This window comes from Ciconia boyciana, chromosome 8 (genome assembly GCF_034638445.1).
Source record: "Ciconia boyciana chromosome 8, ASM3463844v1, whole genome shotgun sequence".
Taxonomy (NCBI): Eukaryota; Metazoa; Chordata; class Aves; order Ciconiiformes; family Ciconiidae; genus Ciconia; species Ciconia boyciana.
In genome coordinates, this window is record NC_132941.1 from 11298742 (window position 1) to 11319251 (window position 20510).

Consider the following 20510-nt stretch of genomic DNA (forward strand, 5'->3'; position numbering starts at 1 on the left):
ACCAACAATAATACATTGGCTGTCTTCTCCCTACAGCCATCTTATTTTCTGCTGCCTTTCCTGTGGGATTACAGGTATTCATCTGGTCAAATATTGTCCTGGTACATTTCTACAAGGATTCCCACTGAGTTCAATGTGACTGGCTCATGTCTATCTCTGGGCATAGTACAGTGTATTCCTGGGTTAGGAGAGTGCCAAGAAATTATCTACAGGAGGCAAAAGTAGAGTAGAGAGGAGGGGAGAAGTGTTTTGTTTGCGGTTTTGTTTTGTTTTGTTTTAAATAGGTGAGAAATGACTATGACAAAAATCCTGCTCTAACTCATGAATGCAACCCAACACCTGAATAACTGAAACCAGATTTTGCCGCAATTACTGGAAAGTAATTCTTCTCCTGTCTTTATGACCTGTATTTCTCTTAATAGGAAGCTTCAGCTTCATAAAAAGAAATAAGATTCAGACCTAACTCAAAAGTAAGTTGATAGGGGGAAACGTTTTAACTTCAAAAATACACACCCCACTCGGTGAACCTTTGAGACCTGCAAATGTTTAAAAAGGAAAAAAAAAACACAGCAGCTGCAATTTGAAAAACAACACTCTGATGCTAAAAATAAGTGATTTTAATCATAAGTACCTCATAGCTTATTTGCAGATAGTTGTACACTCTGAGAAGAAAAAAACCCCTGTAATAGGCCTTAGGTCAGCTGCATTGATTTAATGCATTACTTAGGCTGCCAGAGCAGAGGTAGAATCTCCTCGCACTGCATTAGGAGCGCCTCAAGCCTCCGTGACTCCTTTTGATCAAATCTCTGTGAAAGATGAGTGTCATGCCCTCTTCAAGCCAGCTGTGAGGGGACTGCCCTGCGACTGGAGGAGCACGCTGGAGCACACCACTCCGGGGCAGCGAGGTGAGAGCTGGCTGCAGAGGTGAGAGGCAGACACAACTTCGTACTGTAGGACTGGAGAACACCAAGGGGGAGGATCTTATTTCACTCCCCTGTGCACAGCCTGAGCATACATCAGACCTTGAGGTGCTCAGAGTCAGACAAGAGTAAAGAGGCGTGTGATGGTTCTGCCTTAGTACTTGTACAGGCAGGAGTGTTTCCAGTACTTCTTTGTACAACTCACTGAGGGAATGGGAAACTGTTTTATAGCTCTGGAAACATAAGCACAGTAAGAATGTCTGAGGTAAGGAAAGTTCTTTGCAGTTCTATATGAATGTGTATTTTTACTGTGCAACTTTTACTTGTGGTTATGCACTGTGGAGATATAAAAAAATCTTGCAATGGTGTTGTTTTGGGTAATGAACAATGGAGATGAGAGCTGTAGGGAGCTGTACTCTCCATTTCTTAATTACGAAAAGATACTGTGAAAGTAGAAAACTAGTTTATGTAAAAAATCCTCTTTTTCTTTCTGTTGTGCACTGTAAACAACTGTATGACTTTTCTGTTCTACAGTAAGTAATGCAGAATTGTAGGCTGATTATAATAAGCAGAGCCATCACTTCTGTAATTGTTTTCCAATTGAAGTAGTAGCATGTAAATCATAAATACTTGACAATGTTTAATTGTACAAGTCCTCAATATACATTAATAGCAATAAAATCTGTGATTTGTGACTCAGATGTGTTCTGAGTCAAGTGCTTTAAGCAGATACATTATCATTATCATGATGTATAAATGCACTGGAGAGCAAACAACAATGTAATTTCACTACGAAGTTCTTTAGAAATTACCACTAAAGTGGATTCTAATGTATGCCCTTTATATACAATTTATTGTTGACTATTTGGCATCCAGAAAATAAGGCCAGTAATTCTTTTCTTAGGATCAGTCTGTGTTGGGGGGGGGAGGCGGGGGGGAGAATGAGTGTGTGTGTATATGGGGGGGGGGGTCTGGTTTTTTAAATATATTGCGCTAATTAAGAGGTTAAATGCATCAGAATACAAGACTAATTTATTTTGAGGTTTTTTCATCACATAGAAAAATAAACATGGTTTAATTGTCAGCTCATACATAATGAGGTTTTGTTAGATGTGTTTAAGATACAGCATTTTACTTTCTAGCTTATTAATTGGCCCAATAATTCTAGTCCTCTGTGTAGTGAATCCTTGGTTTAAAAATGAGGAGAGGGCAGATCGCTAACCCTGGGGAGGGCTACTGATATACACAGGCTGTGGTTTATCCTTCTGTAAAATCCTGTGGATAAAAAGTGACACTATTTTTTTCCCCTCTTTCTTTTTCTTTTCTCTCTCTCTCTTTTTATGTTTTTCACTTTGAATAACCTGGGAGCCAGGCAACATTCTGATATTTTGGGGATGTGGGAGAGACAAAATGAAATGAACTGGTTTTGGTTTAATTTAAAACAAACCATTGCTTGAAAGGCATTTAGCAGTCAATTTTCACATCTGATTGGAAGTTGGAGTTTATTGTGCTCATTTAGTTGAGATTGTTGTTCAAGCGATTTCTATATAAATTTTTGTAATTCATGTAACTACTTGGCTTCTTGAACCTCGGGAGCTGATTGTTTGTCTTATCTTTTGGTGAGCTAACTCTGCGTTATGTTGCAAAACCTTGAGGCATGTTGTGTTTCTTCGTGTTCCTGCAGTCTGCAAGTGAAGTCAGCTTCATTAGTTTCATGATGGCACATCAGTGCATGGCTGGTGTTGCCGCTTCCTTCAAGCTACTCCCGGAGCATGATCTGGGCTGCCTTGGTTTGGATAAGCTTGTAAGGATTTGTCAGCCAGATGTGACAAGATTGTCAAGAGGCAAGTAAAGAAGGAGATCTGATATTAATCAGTGCATAGCTTGGAGCCAAACTTTCTCAAATGCAGTGTAGTAACATGTTCTTCTCATTTACTGCTTCTCTTTGTGGCTATAGAAGTGCCACTGTCTGAGTTTGACGGTTAAAAGGGATGCCAGCTAATAGTCTTTAATTGTAAGGATACAATTCTAGGTGGGAAAGGATCATATGCTTCTATTTTTAACATCCTTTTGGAAAATACAGTTCTGTTTACTGCAGTTTGCTGAAAAAAATATGCAAGCGTTATGTTAGACGAGAGTCTCTGATTCTGTACTTTGGTTTTAAAATACTGAAATTGTGGCTCAGCTCTCAGTGCTGGAGCAGTGGGAGGTGGGGAGCCTCACTCCACTTCAGGTCATGGTGCAAAGTAGGACTAGCATTATTTTTAAGTACTAACAACAGTGCGTGTTGGTTTTCTTTGTTCCAGTGATTAGAACAATATACACTGGAGAATACCTTTCTAATTTCTCCTTTTACAGAAAAGGGAAAAAGTACGGACTTTCAAAGAACTTATAATGTACCTTTCATTAGATCTATTTACCATTATGTGTATAATGCTAGTAAGTTTTTGTTGTAATCAGTATAATTATGCATTTCAGTTTGAATTAAACTGGAGTTTTAGTAGTTTGCAGCTTAATCAGACTTTCATTGTTAGTGAACATAGGTGAACATGTAAAAAGTAACTAATGTTACAGAAAATACATTTATGTTATACTTAAAATATGGATTTTTGATTGGTTGATTTTAAGAAGTAATTGTTCTGTTGATTCTTTGAACTACCGAACCATCTACAGCCTATTTAGCACCCTAAAAATAATGGTATCTGCAAACATATCCAAACCTGCAGGAGAGCTAAATCTTCACAGAAAAAGGAAAAATTATTACAAACCTTGGGCCACTTCATGGGCTTTACTATAGCCGAGATGAAATTCTGCCTACTTAAGCTGCAAAAAGGTTTGGCCTTTTGATACGAAATGTCTTGACTTCCAGCTTCCGTGCCTGTTTGTGATATTGTTCTGTTCATACAACATTGAGCATGTCATTCCATTTACAATCAAACAACCCAGTGATTTATTTTACTTTCAGTAATAAAGACTTCATTACTATAATATTAAATATGCCTCTGATAACAGAAATGTTCTTATTTTATTTTTAGATTATAGCTTTTGCTACACGTGTTTTAAAAACACCTTTGGTATGATTTGGCATTTGATACAAATTTTCACACAGATTTCAGTTAAAATTTAGGTATGGAGGTTGAATTCATTATTCCAGCAAAACATCCACCAAATGCAGGGAAGAAAAACTATTGTTTTGGCCCTCTGGGTCATCTCTTGCCCTTCCTGGCTTCAGTGGTGCAAGAACTCTCACAGTTCCTATGCGCTGGGCAGCCAGCAGTTTTTGTCCTAGCAGATGCTACAGCAAGTGTCATTGTTTCTTCTTTTTAGTTTTATTTTATTATTATTTTATTGCTAATTGCTATCTAAAAAATCTGCTTATGGACTGAAATTTCAATATTAAGACTAAAAAAAATTATTGAGGGAATGAGGAAAAGTGAAAATTTCTAACAGACTTCAGTCATTTTAGAATAAAGAACAAGGACACTTTCATTCCACGCTTTAAAACCATGGGAGGATTGTTTCTTTAACCCCAAACTTTTTACTTCAGATTTCAAATATAGCTGCTTATCAGTGATAAATTGGTATTTTTTCATATGAAAGTAGCTATTTAAACTGATGTCTGAAAGCCACTTAAAATTTCCTCACCTGTGTTCGGTAAAAAGGAATACTAAGTTTAAATTGTGAAATTACTAATGGAGCTACACTGTTGCGTAAAATATTGCATAACTGTAGCACCATAGATAATATCATGTGTATGTGTACAAATACTGTTTAGGTTTAAAATTTATGAAATTGCATTAAATGAAATTGTGTAACGCTAAATATTTCAGAGCGCTGTTAGTTTTCTTTTATTCTTTAATCTGTATCTTCTCTCTGTAACAGGACAAAAGGAAAAAATTTAAGCATGCATATTTTATGGCTTTGAGACTTAAGCAGTGGTGTGAGGAGCTGAAAAAGTTAGGATTGTCTTTGAAATGTTAACTCACCCACACCGCACACATATAACATTTTATAAACTAGGTAAAGAGTTAAATACATATTTTAAAGGGCTTGCTGTTGATTTATACTAATATTCTTCATTTCTCTGATACTTGTGCATTTGTGTTTATAACACTTATTTCTTGCTAATGTAGGGCTTGAAGTTAAATATTTAATTAAACTTCATGGATAGGTTTGTAGTTTCAGCATTTAATGTGGTATGCATAGCATGTCAATACAGATAGATAGTATGTGCACAATTTATTTGCTAGATTAAATAGTATCTAGTGCTTTATCATAAGAAATTTCACACCATTTCTATCCAGTGACTTATCTTTACCCCTAAGGCCTGAGCAGTTTTTCTCATCAGTATGCAGCAATCTGTTACTCATTTTTTGAAATGCACTAATAAGAACGATTTTTCCTGTAAATCTATTGAAAAGGGAAGTTACTTCAATATCTTGTGATAGACACTGCTTAATACTCAGCAGAACATTTCTGACCTACGCAGGCTAGGGCAGGTATGCTATGGGAACTGTAGCATTGTAGTCTGTTTCAGAATCAGAAGTAAATAGCAACTATAAGATAATGATAATGTGACATTTTTCGTTCCTCAATTTGTATTTCTTGTTTTCTTTTCCAAACCAAATGGTAAAAGAGGACCTAAATATGTTCCCGAGTTTGACCAAGCTGTCTGTCAGCACACACCTGTTGTTAACAAGTGAGATTAATTGCAGCATAAGCCAATGTATCTACAAGCACATTGCTGAACAGCAAAATTAAGTTTTACTGTCCAGTGCTTTTTGTTTAAAGAGTAGCAGTCTGAGTGTGTGTGCTCACACACAGATGCACGCATTCTTTTCTCTTTATAATTATTTTGACAGTGCTATTAACAAGAGTTGCCCTAAGGGGCCCTTTAGGGTAAGTGACATGCATGAGGAGTGATTTTCATCCCACAAGTTATGCTGTGATTAAAGTTTGGCCTTGTAGCATGCTGCCTTTCTCAGAAATGGCTCCCTCCTGCTTCCTTGCCCGTCTGCGTTGCCCGAGACTGCCCAGAGCTCCTCTCCGTTAGCCGTGAAAGCTGCTGCTGAGCCCGAATTGGCTGTAGGGTTGTGAGTCTGTATTTAGTTTAGTCTCTTATCTCAGCTCCTCACTCTCAGGACTGTTCTCGGTTAGAAAAACTTTTTAACAAAGTGGCAATGTGGACTCATGGTCAATAATTCAGTAGTCAGCTAAAACTGTCTTTTAAATCCACAAGTACGGTTGATTTGTCAGGGTGGTGCCATCGTGTGAAGGTATTACCTAATTTCAATTCTATCTTACTGAGCTGTTTCACCTCCCCCCCACACACACACTTTTTGTCTGGTTTTGAGGACGTTTTAGTAAATTATTACAAGGACAATTAAACATTTTCAGCTCGAGGTGCTCAACTGCACCCACAAGAGAGAGATTTGGTCAAATTCTAGGCCAAAAGTGGCTTTGTTCAGCCCCACTGAGGGAGAGGGTAATGGGGTAATGCAACTTGCTGCAGGATCTGGGTTGTAAATACCCTATTTGCGTGTATTCTCAGGCTGTGGCTGTTTAAAAGGAGGTCAGGTTTTGGTATCTGACCCCAAATAAACAATATTAATATATACATAAGGATCCAGATAATTAATGGGATGTATTCTGTGGTCTTATCTAGAAAATGTATTCAACTTGTGGCCTTTGTGTTCTTTTAGGGGTAAAAGTCATAACATATTTTCCTCACAGAGAAGGGATAAGTGGGAGTTGAGTGGTATCAGCACCAGCCAAAATTTTCAGTTCAATTCCTAAGTTCAACTCCTAAATCCATGTTTGGCCTCTGAAACAAAAGCTTTTTGTCTGGGTTTTTCAAAGGTTCTTGCATCTCCTGAGCCTGGTAGGAGCGTACATGGTTGGTGTGTATGAAAACCAGCCCAGTTATTGAGGAGCCATTGTGGGTTTAAGAACTGAGTTGTGAGTGTAGCTTCATGTTTAGTGGCACTGTAAAAGGCAAGTTGTGGCCCATCTCCATCTTTCCCATCTCTCTCCTAGTTGGTCTTTTAAGCAGGAGACAAGAATTTTGCTAACTTATTTTACTAATAAGCAGTTTGTCAAATGAATCATCCAGGGCTAGCACTTTAAACATCTGTTAATGGAGAAGGTTGGAGCTATTTGGTCAGTGCTGTTTACTCTGTCACATCCGTGTGCAACTTTTCTGAACTTAATTAAAAGCTCAAAATACAGAAGATATCAGACTGTTTTCTGGATACAACAAACTGTAAGGCTTGTTTGCTTCTCATGAAAGATGTTTGTTGTTACTTATTGTGTTTACTAAATAACTGTATTAACCGCAGCTGTTACTTTGTAAGAAACAATTTTTGTGAGATAAGACTTTGGAAATAGTGTATGCAGCATTCAGTCCAATATAATTAGAAATCTTATAAGGACATTTTCCTTGTTTCAATAATTTTATATGATTATTTATTTTAGTCTTAAGTATTTTTAAACTTTAGTATATAAACAGCAGAACTTGCAACAACCAAATGTACTTGAGTAGGCATAAATGTACATGAATGGAAATCCCTTTGTTTCAAGGGCTAAGGTTGTTAAAGGCAGGCAGTGTATGTGGCGTGTAACTTACCAGTGGAGCTTTGACCTCAGCCATAACTGAGAAGTTTAAACACATGACAGAAGAAAACACCACAGTACTGAGCTGAACATGTGCAAGTTGTAGCATGGGCCAAGTCTACTTTGTGCAGAGTAACTCTCAAGTTGGCCTTCCCATCAGACCTGTATATATGTAAGTGCATTTCAGTGCACTATTGCTTGGTGAGTGTCTCCCTCTTCCCCATTCCCTATGTGTCCTCCCAGCTCTACTTGCAGGCAGCGAAGGGTTTCCATATTCTGTCCATCCTCCGGGCATCCCATTTCCTCTTTGAAGTGAGCATGTCAAGAAGAAAAAAATGGCCCAGAGCCTTTCCTTGAAGATGCTGCAGGGGCCCTCCTAATGTTCTCTACAGGCAGATGGGATTCATAGCGTTATTAAACTTGGAATACGTTGAAACTTTCAAGGAACAATAGAGATACAAGATGCTTAATCTAAACTCTAACAGATATATTACCAACATGGAATTTAGGCTTAATTGTTGGGCTATGTCTTCAACAAGTAGTTACACCATCAGGAGCAGCCCAACACCTTTTGTGATTGTACTTGGAATATACTGGAATATATTTTAGTTCCAGTACACTGCTGGGAGCTCAACAGAGTATCAAAAACTGAGTCTGTGTTTAGGAAGAACACGGACAAGGGCTAAACATGTAGTATAGAGTGGACAGGATGGATACAAATACATGTGGGATAGCTGAAAAAAAAAAATTATTAGTGTGATACAGATAGGCACAGCTGGGTTATGATACAGTGAAAGTAAGGTGGACAAAATGTAAATTGAGAACTTGATTTAAATCATGACAAAACTGACAGACAGTATTATTTATCAGCGGAATAGATCCCTAGGAGAAGTGGCAAAAGTTGCCTGACAAAAAATGGACAAAGCAAAGCTTTGCTCATTGTATGATGTGGAAAAGTATGGCATTGACAGAGATGCTTAAGATAAGGGTTTTAATTTGTCTCCACTTTCAGTGGTTGTTCAAAGGATTTGAATGCAGAAGTAATCAAATGTAACTGGGCGATGAAAGACTTATTTAAACTTTGCAACTGCAAGAAACCCAATGGATAACAGTAAAAACAGGAAGAAAAATTGGACAGGAAGGCAACTTTGCAGTCCTCTATAGTTACTGTTTTCTTTGCTGAAAGATGCACACAGATTTGGATTTGGCCTTTGATTTAGCTGTGGACTGTACTTTTAATTTAAGAGATGGTAAATTTATCCATCCCTTTACTTCCCTTGCAAATCTTTTACAAGGTGCAAGTAAGAAAATATTTCCTAATAACCAGACATATGTCCCATGATTAATTTTATTTCTACCAACCAAGAAGAGAGCTTAATTTCTGTGGATTACTCTTAATATGTGATAAAATTGTTGCCTGTACTCTAGGAAGTAAAAAGGGTGTCATGTTTTAGCTGATTGGCAGACAAAAAAAAAATCCCAATGCTTTACAAGTTGATCTTCTTCCCCCATTATAAATCTTGCCTCTTCCTCCATAAACGTTCTTACTGTGGAGCCACTGCAAGTCTATTCTGCAGAAATGGGACACATCCCAGTTCTTTCCTATAGGATACGTGCTCACTAGAGCACATATCTTAGAGGGTTATGTATATTCAGCGGGATTACTCTTTCTGGGAAATGAAGGTGAGATGGCCATAGGAGATAGGGCTTGTTGCTAGAAACCCTCAATAAAGGACATGAAAAGCGGTATCTGTTATATCTCATCTAATGAAAGTTTCTCTCACACATTTCTTTCATGAAACTCCTATTTCTTCTTCAAACTTGCATTTTAAACTGGTAGGAATTTCTAATCCCTGCTTCCAAAAGATGTTCCTGTAACACGGCATCAATGACACCATTTTGTCAGTAATCTGCATATCAGAGCAGCGAAGCTCTCGTGCTCTTCATGCAATGGCAGTACCTTCAAAAAAAGCAGTTTCGAAAATGAGAGGTAGCTTTGTGCAAAGAAGACAAGGGTTTTTCTTGGATGCCAGAAACAAGTCAGGGTGCTGACCTGTGCATTACTGACGCTAAATACTACCAGGGTAATCCAGGACTTGCTCTTCCATTTTACTGGTGTCTGCACTTGCAGCTCTCACTGTGTGCAGAGAGCCAGACCAGCTTTCTAGCACGAGCAGAGATCTCTAACTTGGTCCTGGCAGGGTCTTCAATATTTACTTACTTTTAATTTATTTCCCAAGCCAAAGTGCTGTCAAACCAGAATCCACTTAACACTGAATGAGATTTGATACAGTTATACTGCCATTCTTCCCTTGCTGCATTTTTTTAAACCTGCTGTTAGTATGTTGCAAGTGAGCATAGGTCCCAAAGGGCTTCAGGAGAGCATAGATGATCTCAACTTTCTTTATGAAATGAAGCCTGATTATATACCCAGAATTAGAATGAACTTGTCCCATTAGCCTGTGCTCTTTAGCTGTGAAGGCTGCAAGTGGGTTGCAAAGAAACGTTCAGTAACTTTTGAAGCATAATCGAAGCCACATCAATATCTGGCAAAAAAGATGTCAGCAGTCGTGACTTTCAGGCAGCAGATGTTAAGATTTCTTTTTCAGTGATTAGTAGTTAGATGTTTTTCAGTGGCTAGTTTGATGGTTAATCTGTCTCTCTCGTAATAAGGAATCATTTGTATTAAAAATCCGACGTTCAGATTCCCACAGTCATGCTGGTCAAACCACAGAAAATTTTGATCAGAATTTTCAACTCCATTTAAAAAAAAAATAATAATTAAGAAAGTGTTGCTGATAATGGATTTGGAAAGGTCCATTTGTGAGGGAGAGAGTCACTGGAAAGCAATAAAAAGCTTCTTGATGACAGCATAAGTTTTATTTTTTTAAACATCTGCCTTATGTTTCTGGAAAATGAAACTAAATAATAGACCTGAATGAAAGGATTGCACTTAAAAAATTTCCACTCTAATTTCCATCTACATTTCCAATCCTTTAATTACAATTTTGAAACTTTACCTATATGCAATATAGAAAGTTATTCCTTGGTTCTGTAGAATGAAATTGTGTGTACATTCCACTTGTTGGGAAAATAAAGCTCATTAAAAGACTTGATATACTTACAGTACCTTAGAATAGGCATATTAAGGATAGTAGGATTAACAGGCAGAAGACAAGTGTATTAATATAATGAAGTTTTGCTAAGTTTCTCTTCATTAAAATCTGATATAAGTTAATTTGGGAGATAATCAAAGTGCATCTTTTACAAGTGCCTTTAAGTTGAACAATGAATGAAGATTTAAAATTGTGACTCACTGATTATTCTAAAAGTTAATTTTGCCATGTTATATATTCCCTGTGACTATATTAACACAAACGTTGCTAGAAAAGTTTTAGGTGACACAAACTCTGACAAGCACGAATGAAGGGAAATGCTACCAACCTGAAAATCACACTTGTTTCTTCTCAGGGATTCTTACAAGTAATTTCTTAAGTCAGCGACAGATCCCTGAGGGTATACCTTCGATATGTTAGCAGTATGCAAGCTAACTACACCTAAGACTGGTGTCCAGAAGCGGTAATGTATTGGCTTGAGAGGGGATCCATTCCATATTTAGAATAGAAGGGGAACTCTACTCCCTTTCCAATAACCACTTTCATATATGTAAAACAAAATGTCCTCCTTTTACTTTTTCTGGTTTTTGCATGTGCAGTCTTCTACACATATATAGGAAGACAAAATAAATACATGTACCATATAGAAGAAAGATCTTGCACAAAGCTATGAAATGCAACATTTTGTGCAGTATATCTTTCTTGTCTAAGTACACAAATTAAGAACAAAAAATAGTTTTAAAGGTCAGTGGTGTGTGGAACATGTCCAAAGGAAAAGGAATGAAAAAAATTTTGAAATCTCAATTAACATATCATCATGACAGCTTTTTTCATTGTGCACATTTCTGTTACTTCTTGCAGAAAAAGGAAGTACTCTTTTGTAATTTTGTCTGGCGGGACTGCAAAAGATGCATTCATGGAATGCACTGTAGCTTACCAAACCTAGCAGGGTTGCCAATGGAAGGGGTTCAGTCTGTGCCAGTCACAGAATATTATGTATGTACAGAGGTAGAAGACTTGAACTGCATTATTGTTTGATATCTTGTGATAGAAATGAATCATCAGCCAACTACACCTTTTTTCCAACCTTTCCATAAGAAATTTATGGCTTTTTATATGAAAGTATTTTAGCATCTAAGTGAAAATATAGTCTCCATTAAAGTGAAGCAATTCACACTGCATAGGGTATTGATGTGTATTTTATGACTTTATTGGGAGCACAGAGCTTTTCTCAAGAATTCAGTATTTTGCAATGGCTCCTTTAAAAGATTAAAGGCAAAGTGATTCAGAGGTTTCAATAGCTCTGTTGCCACTTGTTCCGATCCTTCAAATAAAGATGAATCTCAGCATCAAGTCACTGCAGTTTGGAGATGTGCATGTAAGATAACTCCCTGATAAGCCAGCTACTGAGATTTTAAAATCTCAATCCAAATCCAGTCATGTAAAGCACTAGGCATCCAAATGTCCTGCACATGCTTATTTGTAGTAGACTCTTGTATATAGTGTCCTCTTCTGCCCCAAGCCAGATTCTTCAAGCCTAAAGAAATGCCCATTGTAAACCCCAGTGAAATTACCTTTCTCTTCTGTCCTTTTCATTTTAAACATTTCCTGCGCCCATCTTTCTTAGCCTGATTGTCCAAAAACTTGCTGCTTTGTATGTTTTCCAAAAGTGCCAATGTGGGGATGCCTGCACTGAAAAGACGTTACTTTTTTCTTAAAGTCTTGTCTTGCTTTTCTATGGGTATTAGTAAGTAGTGGAATTCCCCTTTTGCATAAGACCCTAGGAGCAGGAGTAGCAGCCAATAGTGGGCATAACTTTGCCTTATTTCATATTTGCCTCTCTGTACTTTAAAATGTAAAACATTTTGTTTTAAAAATAGAAAAATGCAGACATGTTACAATTGAATAATCTAACTTTTTTTTTTAATTCCAGTGCAGACTTTCTGCACATTAATTTCTTCTCTTTCCCTCCCTTAATAAATATTCCATTTATGCAGGAACAGATCTCAGTATCAGATCTAAGCAATACAGAGTCCTACAAATGCTTTGCTCTATAGCAATCCCTATGGAGCTTTAACTAGGACCTTAAAGTTGTCTGCCTGCATTCTGCAGCAGATGGGCACATACAGAAGCATATATTCCAGGAAGCAAGTTTGTATTACCCTGTTCATTAGGAATATCTGAATACTAATTTGATTTGCATTATAGATGACCTTTGTGAGAGTAAAGTGATGCACAAATTGAACTGTGCAACTGGTTGCTATCTGTTGTGTGCTCTATTTTGCCTATTATCTTTCAAACATTTCCCTTACAAAATGTGACTGCTATAGTCTTTGAGGAGTTGGAGTACTTTTTGGTGAGCTTTGTTCCTGAGAAGCGTTAGTGAACTCCTGTATCTTTGACAGGGTATATATATTCTAGGTGGATACTGCTGTATGTAAGGGATGGCATCTATGCAGAGCTAATGCATTGCTCATTAGAACTTCCTATATTGCAGTATGGAGTTCCAGCAAAACTTTGAGAGAGTGGGACTGTCATCTGTATGTCTTTGTTTTCAAACCTTCCTGAAAAAAGTGATCTTACATGAAGATCATAGCTTAGGTGAATGCACAAGAACACTTTATTATTGTTATAAAGGTGCTTCAGCCTAAATAAATCCACAGAAGTGTTGCTACATATGTCATTAAATATTTTGCTTCCATAATATTCTAGTGTTCTAGCTGGTGACCGATTCTCTTTAAAGCAGAGGTAGTCTTGCATAACTCATGTTTTGCCTGGATTACTTATATTACACAGTGATAGGTATGTGCTGGTGTGTTAACTCTGTCTTCATATGGATTTTATGGGTGTGTTGTATATGTATAATCTGCACACTCTAGATGGTGCTTATATATTACCTATCATCCTTTCTGTTGATTTCCAGGCTATCCGATGCACTCTCGTGAACTGTAGTTGTCAGTGTTTCAAACCTGGGAAAATAAATCAGCGACAATGTGACCAATGCCGGCATGGATGGGTAGCGCATGGTAATATTTGTTCTTACAATCTATATAAAACCTTTCAGGATCCTTGTCACTATACCATGCTTTTTGTCACCCTTCACCCTCCCACACCCCAATATTAGTTACATTCAATTTTATCTATCTCTTGTGACTCAAGTTTATTTACATTTTGTGATTTTATTTTCAGCCCTGAGCAAATTAAGGATTCCCAACCTCTACCCATCAAGCCAGGTAGAAATAGTTCAATCCAATGTTGTCTTTGATATCAGTAGTCTCATGTTGTATGGAACCCAAGCCATTCCTGTGCGCCTTAAAATTCTGCTAGATCGGCTTTTCAGTGTTTTGAAGCAGGAAGAGGTGATACAGATTCTCCATGCTCTGGATTGGACACTACAGGATTATATACGTGGATATGTGCTACAGGTATTTAGAGGGGCTTTTTAAATATAAATATGATAGCTAAGTAGTATTTCATAATGTTTTCTAGCTTAATCTTATCAGTGGTTCACAAAGCGTTAACAGCATGGTACATCTGAAAGGTAGTAATAGACTTGTACAAGCTTAGCGCCAGAAAAGAAAGGGTGGATTTTCCGTCATTGCTCTCTTTTTAGACAGACTTAACTGAAATCTTCCTACTTTGCTCAAATCTATCAACAAAGGCAAGCCAAGATAAAAAGAAAAAGTTACTGGGAATGTATCAAAGTAAAGGCTTCAGAATTTGGTCTAGTATTATTTAAACAGTGAGTTTACCTTTATAGAGCAGAATAGTACATTGACAAATAAACTTGCCATCATTTTAAACACCAGGGACAATATTAATTTCTGGTGTAGTGCTACTGACCTTACTGGAGCTACATCAAGGATGCATTCGGCCCTATGTGCTTACACTGATGTTAGTCCTTGCTACTGTGGAAGTTACCTTTTATGTAAAGTAACATTATGATCTTACATTATGACACGAATCAATATTTAATGATCTTGATAATCTTGCTTTTTAGTGTTAGGATTAAAAATATGGAATCAATTACCTTGAACCTCTACCACATGAAAAATTTATAATGTTATGTTCTTCATCATCTTAGAAACTCTTACATGCACTGTGAAAAATCTCAGTAGGCCATCAAATACATGTTCTGTGATAAAATATTTATTGTAGTTATTGGGAAAAGTTAGGCATAGCTAGAGTTTGAAAGAACTCCAACACTCTAGTGTAATTACAGCTGTGCTCTGTGAACACTGGCAATAGATCAATACAGGTTCATTTGTTCTCTGATCTTAGTTGCTTGGAAGATTATTAAACTTGCAATGAAAGAATACTTGACTTAAATGAGGAGCTAAATCTTGGTCTGATTCCTCCTTCTCTGCTGTCTGTACTTACATGATACTAACTGTTGTTCAAATGACGTGTCTTAATTTTTGTGGAAAAAAATAGTTTATTGGAAAGTATTGCTGTCAGTTCAGAAAGAAATAATATCACCAACATGGTAAAACTTGGAAGAAAGTATCACTGAATTGGCATTAATCTCTCATTAAATAGAATTATTTTATAATTTCACTAGAGAAGAGTTTTTAGTCCCTGAAAAAAGGAGAGATTTGGGGGGAGGGGTTTTTTGTTGTTGTTTGCCTTAACTAATGCCTGACTCATTTAAATATTTTTGGCTTTAGGATGCTTCAGGAAAGGTGCTGGATCACTGGAGCATAATGACCACTGAAGAAGAACTGGCTACTTTGCAGCAGTTTCTTCGTTTTGGAGAAACTAAATCCATTGTAGAGTTAATGGCAATTCAAGAGAAAGAAGGGCAATCAATTATAATACCACCTCCAACGGCCAATTTGGATATTAGGGCATTCATTGAGAGCTGCAATCAACACAGTCCTAATTTTTCTGCTTCCTTGGACAAAATGAGTCCCACCAACATTCATCCCTTTGAGAATATTGTAAATAACGTGGCTTTCATGCTGCCGTTTCAGTTTTTCAGTCCAGTGCCTCCACCTTTGATAGGTTCACCACCAGAAAGACATTTGATTGAGCAAGGTCAAGACCATAGCAATGAAACTAAACAAGATGTTCAGATACCATTTTCTGAAAGCAGCTTCTTAACTTCTAGTTCTGCATCATTTCAAGTTGAAAATGAGAGGAGCATAAATGGTCCAGATGTCACCACTAAAACAGAAGATGATGCCCTTTTAAGTGATTCCAGTTCACATAATACAGCAGCAAAGCTTGAAATGACAGCACTATCTCCAGAAAACAAAATGAAATCTCTTGAAAAAAATGGCGCTGGGCCAAGGAAAGGGCGTGTTTTCTGCACTGCATGTGAAAAGACGTTTTATGACAAAGGTACTTTGAAAATACATTACAATGCTGTTCATCTGAAGATAAAGCACAAATGCACAATTGAGGGCTGCAATATGGTATTTAGCTCTTTGCGTAGTCGAAATCGTCATAGTGCAAATCCTAACCCCAGACTCCATATGCCAATGAATAGAAATAACAGGGATAAAGATCTAAGAAATGGTTTGACCATTGCTGGACCTGGAGATAGTAAAAGGACAGAATTTACAATTTTAACTCCAGATAGCAGAACTATTACCAGCTATGCCAGCTCTTGTACAGATTCAAAGGGTCAGGCTGGATTTCCCAGTATTGGACAGAATGGTGTCCTCTTTCCAAACCTGAAGACAGTACAGCCTGTTCTTCCTTTTTATCGTAGTCCAGTCACACCAGCTGAGCTTGCTAATACTCCAGGTACTCTTCCTTCTCTGCCTCTTGTTTCTTCCTCAATACCAGAGCAGCTTGTTTCAAATGAATTGCCATTTGACATGCTACCCAAGAAGAAATCTCGTAAATCAAGTATGCCTATTAAGATAGAGAAAGAAGCTGTTGAGACACCTAATGAAAGTAGTGATGTTGCCAGTTCTGAAGATGATACACGTCTGCAAGTGGTAAGCGATGGAGAACTTGAGACCTGTGAGCATAAGATAGAGAAGCGGGTGACCGACAGGGTGGAAAAGCACCCCCATTCAGGTAATTCATGGAAATCTGTCTCTGGGGTAGAGGGCCCAAAGTATATTGAATCTGTCTTTGCGCCAAATAACAAATACATCAAGGATATCTCTGAGAATGAATTGCATCACTGTGAGAAAGAGGTTAAACCAGAAGAAAAACAACCATTAAAAATAGTTTCCCATGAGATTATATATGAAGATCCAAAACACCACCACAATGATGTTATAAAACTAATGACTGAACCCCCCATGTATATTAAAGAGCAGTCAAAGCGCAGGATTCCTAAAAATGACTGCCCTGAATTGCAACACCACTTGCTGACCGGGGGCTTTTTCAGCACTTTGTCAAACAGGGGTGCTGCCATTCCTTGTTTTGAAGACTCTAAAGATATGGATCATGTCAGTCAACATGCACTAGGGATTCAGAAGGAAGAAAGCCGCTTTCATTGTGACATCTGTAAGAAGACTTTTAAAAACCCTTACAGTGTAAAAATGCATTTTAAAAATGTACATCTCAAAGAAATGCATATTTGCACAGTTGAGGGCTGTAATGCTGCTTTCCCTTCTCGTAGAAGTCGAGACAGGTAAGAAAATTATAAACAAAATTGTATTTATTTTACCATCACAATGGAGCCTAATTTGAAATTAAAATGAGTGTTTGAGGAATGGAGCCTACAAAGATTTTCTGTGTATCCTCGTATAACAGGTACGATAACGTATCAGAACATTCATGAAATGAAAATCCATTGAAAGAAACATTTCCTTTCCACTAAACTACACGGTATTAAATAAAGCCATGAAAATTTCATAACTGATAAAGACTGCAATAGTTGAAAGAATACTTTAGAACATAAAGGAAAAGCTACAAGGGTTTCAGCAATTTTCCAGTAGATGCATGTGTGGACTTATATGTTTAATATGTACTTTCATGTGTATCTTAATGTATACAGTGTTCTTTAATGAAAAAGCAATGAGATCAATTCAGGAAATCTTCACTTGCCCTTGTCCTTGCTTTACTCAAGGATTTTGAACAGACTGGTGGGAAAAAGCCCATAAGAAAAGCAAGATTACTCTATGTCAGTACAAAATTAACATTACGCAGTGCTAGTTGAACTAACAGTATCTGGTGCATATCCACATGGGTAGTGCTTTTATGTGAGGTTACATACTAATTCCTAAACTATATCATGAGCTTGATTCAGTTTACTGTTAGCTGCAGTATTGTGTTGCTGTAAATCATTTTATTTCAGCCTATTATGCACATAGGCTGAGAAACAAGAACTGAAGCTTTATTGTTGGCCATCAGTTATGTATCGGAATTGATAAGTGATAGATAACAAACTTTTTAAAGTGCAACTAAGTGTTGTAAGTTTTCTAACTCTCCTGTAACAGTGTTACAGCAGCTTTTGGCTGCAGGAAGCATGCCTGGATAGTAGTTCAGAGTGACACAAGGTTTAGATTGTCTGTAATCTGTTAGGAGTACTGGAGCCAGCTGATGCAGTCCAGAAAGAGGATGAGCCAGTCTCTGAGGACTGGCCGCTGCATCTGAGATGCACAGATTCATCTGCTGCTGGCAGGGCTTCATACCCTGATCTGCTGCCTGCATCTTCCCAGATGTGAATTCCTCTCCACTGTAATTGTGATATGGGCCACAGGAAAGAAGGCCAGCACTGAGATTTGCATTCACATGCCATGAATTCCTTCCCACACCAATATATTCAGTTAAGTTTTAACATAGGGGCTTTTGGAACATGGTTTATTTAAAAAAAAAAAAAAAAAAGCCAACTCATAAGACAGTTCACAAGCTTTGTGCAAAACAGTAGTTATTTGGAACAACTTTGCAGAAGTTTCTAGACTTTAATGTAGAGTGCTGTGACTGCAAGTGCAAAATATTTCTGTGCCCTTTTGAACAGCTCATGGTTTGGATTAAACCATGATGGCAAGGGGAAAAATGAATGTTTTCCCTGTCTTCCAATAAACTGAATCTTCTAGCCAGAGCCTGGAAGTTCCCAGTGAACTGATTGATAGTATTCAATGAGGAGCAGTGATTTTGTATGTTTTGGTGGCTTTAAACTGAAACCAGAGATGCCTATTCAAAAACTGCAAGTTGCATAAAATGCAATATTCCTTTCTTCAAGGAAATTCCTGTCAAGGAAAAGCTCTGTACTGATGTATACAGCTGCATCCTGGCACATGGCTACAGTACTTGAGATCATCAATATTTTTTGCAGACTCGGGTGTCACTCCTTTCCTGCTTTGTCCATTGGGAAAGAATCTTGTTTCTTACCCCCTCAGACCATTCTCTGATCTCAGTTCAGTCTACAGGTTTTTACTCTGTCCCCCCAACTCTTTTAGGCCCAGCACTAGATCTAGTGGAGCAGACAGCTATCCACAATGCAGGAGAGCATCTGAAACATTGATTTCTGTAGAGTTATTTCTGCTATATGTCAGTGCAAGCAAGTTCAGATATCCAGTCACAGGTCTAAATTATCCATGTGCACTCCCAGTGTGGCAGTTGGTCAACTTAGAAGTATACAGTTCATGCATGCTACTAAATATTGATTTTTTTCTTTGTTAATGATCATTATGAAACAGCTGCTAAGTGAGGCGAAACACTTTCTTGCTAAGCTTGTCTTTGTTCTTCTAGACATAGTTCAAACCTAAATCTTCATCATAAGCTTCTGACTAAAGATACACTGGAATTCAACAACCATTTCAATGCAACATACCTCTTGAAAGACATGGCTAAGGAGTTTTGTCAAGATGTCTCTTTAAAACAACATGTTGGACATACTTCTGTAATCTTCAAAGGAATGAACAGAACAGGCAGCTTGGTTTTTCCAATGAGCAAAATTAGAGAACCCTGTTCTGAGAGTTATGGATATGATCCATTGAATGATGGAGCTGTTCTGGATCTAAGCACTACTTCCAGCATTAAATCTGAGAGCAGTGCTCATTCTTCTTGGGATTCTGACGGAGGAAGTGAAATATGCACCATGCCCTTGGATGATAGTGATGAAAGCTGTGAAGGACCCAGCCTAATGCCCAATGATGAACTCTACCAAGACTGTACTTTAATTGAGAAAGCTAATCAAAACTTTACAAATTTACCTTCCAGTTTGCCAATAACATGTCATATATGTCAAAAAACTTATAGTAATAAAGGAACTTTCAGGGCTCATTACAAAACTGTGCATCTCCGCCAGCTCCACAAATGTAAAGTCCCAGGTTGCAACACAATGTTTTCATCTGTTCGCAGTCGGAACAGACACAGTCAAAACCCTAATCTGCACAAAAGTCTGGCTGGGTCACCAACTAGCCTACAGTAAGATCATGCTGATCTTAATTTATTTCTGCTAAGAATTAATCATTTCAATTAAGGAATGTGTTAACATTAGTTTTATTTAAACTCATTTGACTGCTAGCCCACTCAACAACCATGGTCAAATTCTTTTCTCCTGTGTGTGCTCTCCAGCAGTTTCATTTAGCAAAGCTTGGTGCTGTAGTTTTTGTGCAATTGTTTGGTTTGATGTTAAATAGCTAAAGCTTCTGTAAGGAAAAGAAAGCATCTTAGAAATGGGGGAAATATAGAGACATTAACTAAAGTATTTCTGATACCTGTGAAGTATTACTTGCCAACAATAGGAGCTTCAAATGAGAACCATCATCCCTTGTGTTTATATGTTAAATGAGTTGTTGTGTCATGTAAGAAATGAGTAACGATTGGGATGAGTTTCCTCTGGTTGGGTTGAGAGTTTTGGGGCTACCATTTCATTCCTGAGACCATAGTCTGAAGCTGACTTACAGTATTAGCTGAACATGGTATTTGCAGTTTACTATATCCCCAAATC

At 37.6% G+C, this 20510-nt stretch overlaps 1 protein-coding gene across 1 annotated transcript in view; it reads left to right on the forward strand.

The window, feature by feature from the left end:
• BNC1 (basonuclin zinc finger protein 1) overlaps positions 1–20072 on the forward strand; it is a 75291-nt gene extending 55219 nt beyond the window's left edge. The window contains exons 2-5 of the mRNA XM_072870267.1: positions 13572–13674; positions 13838–14073; positions 15316–17243; positions 19307–20072. Coding sequence (XP_072726368.1) covers positions 13572–13674; positions 13838–14073; positions 15316–17243; positions 19307–19988 — 2949 coding nt within the window. The 3' untranslated portion in view covers positions 19989–20072. The remainder of the gene's footprint in view (positions 1–13571; positions 13675–13837; positions 14074–15315; positions 17244–19306) is intronic.
• Positions 20073–20510: the final 438 nt, after the last annotated feature.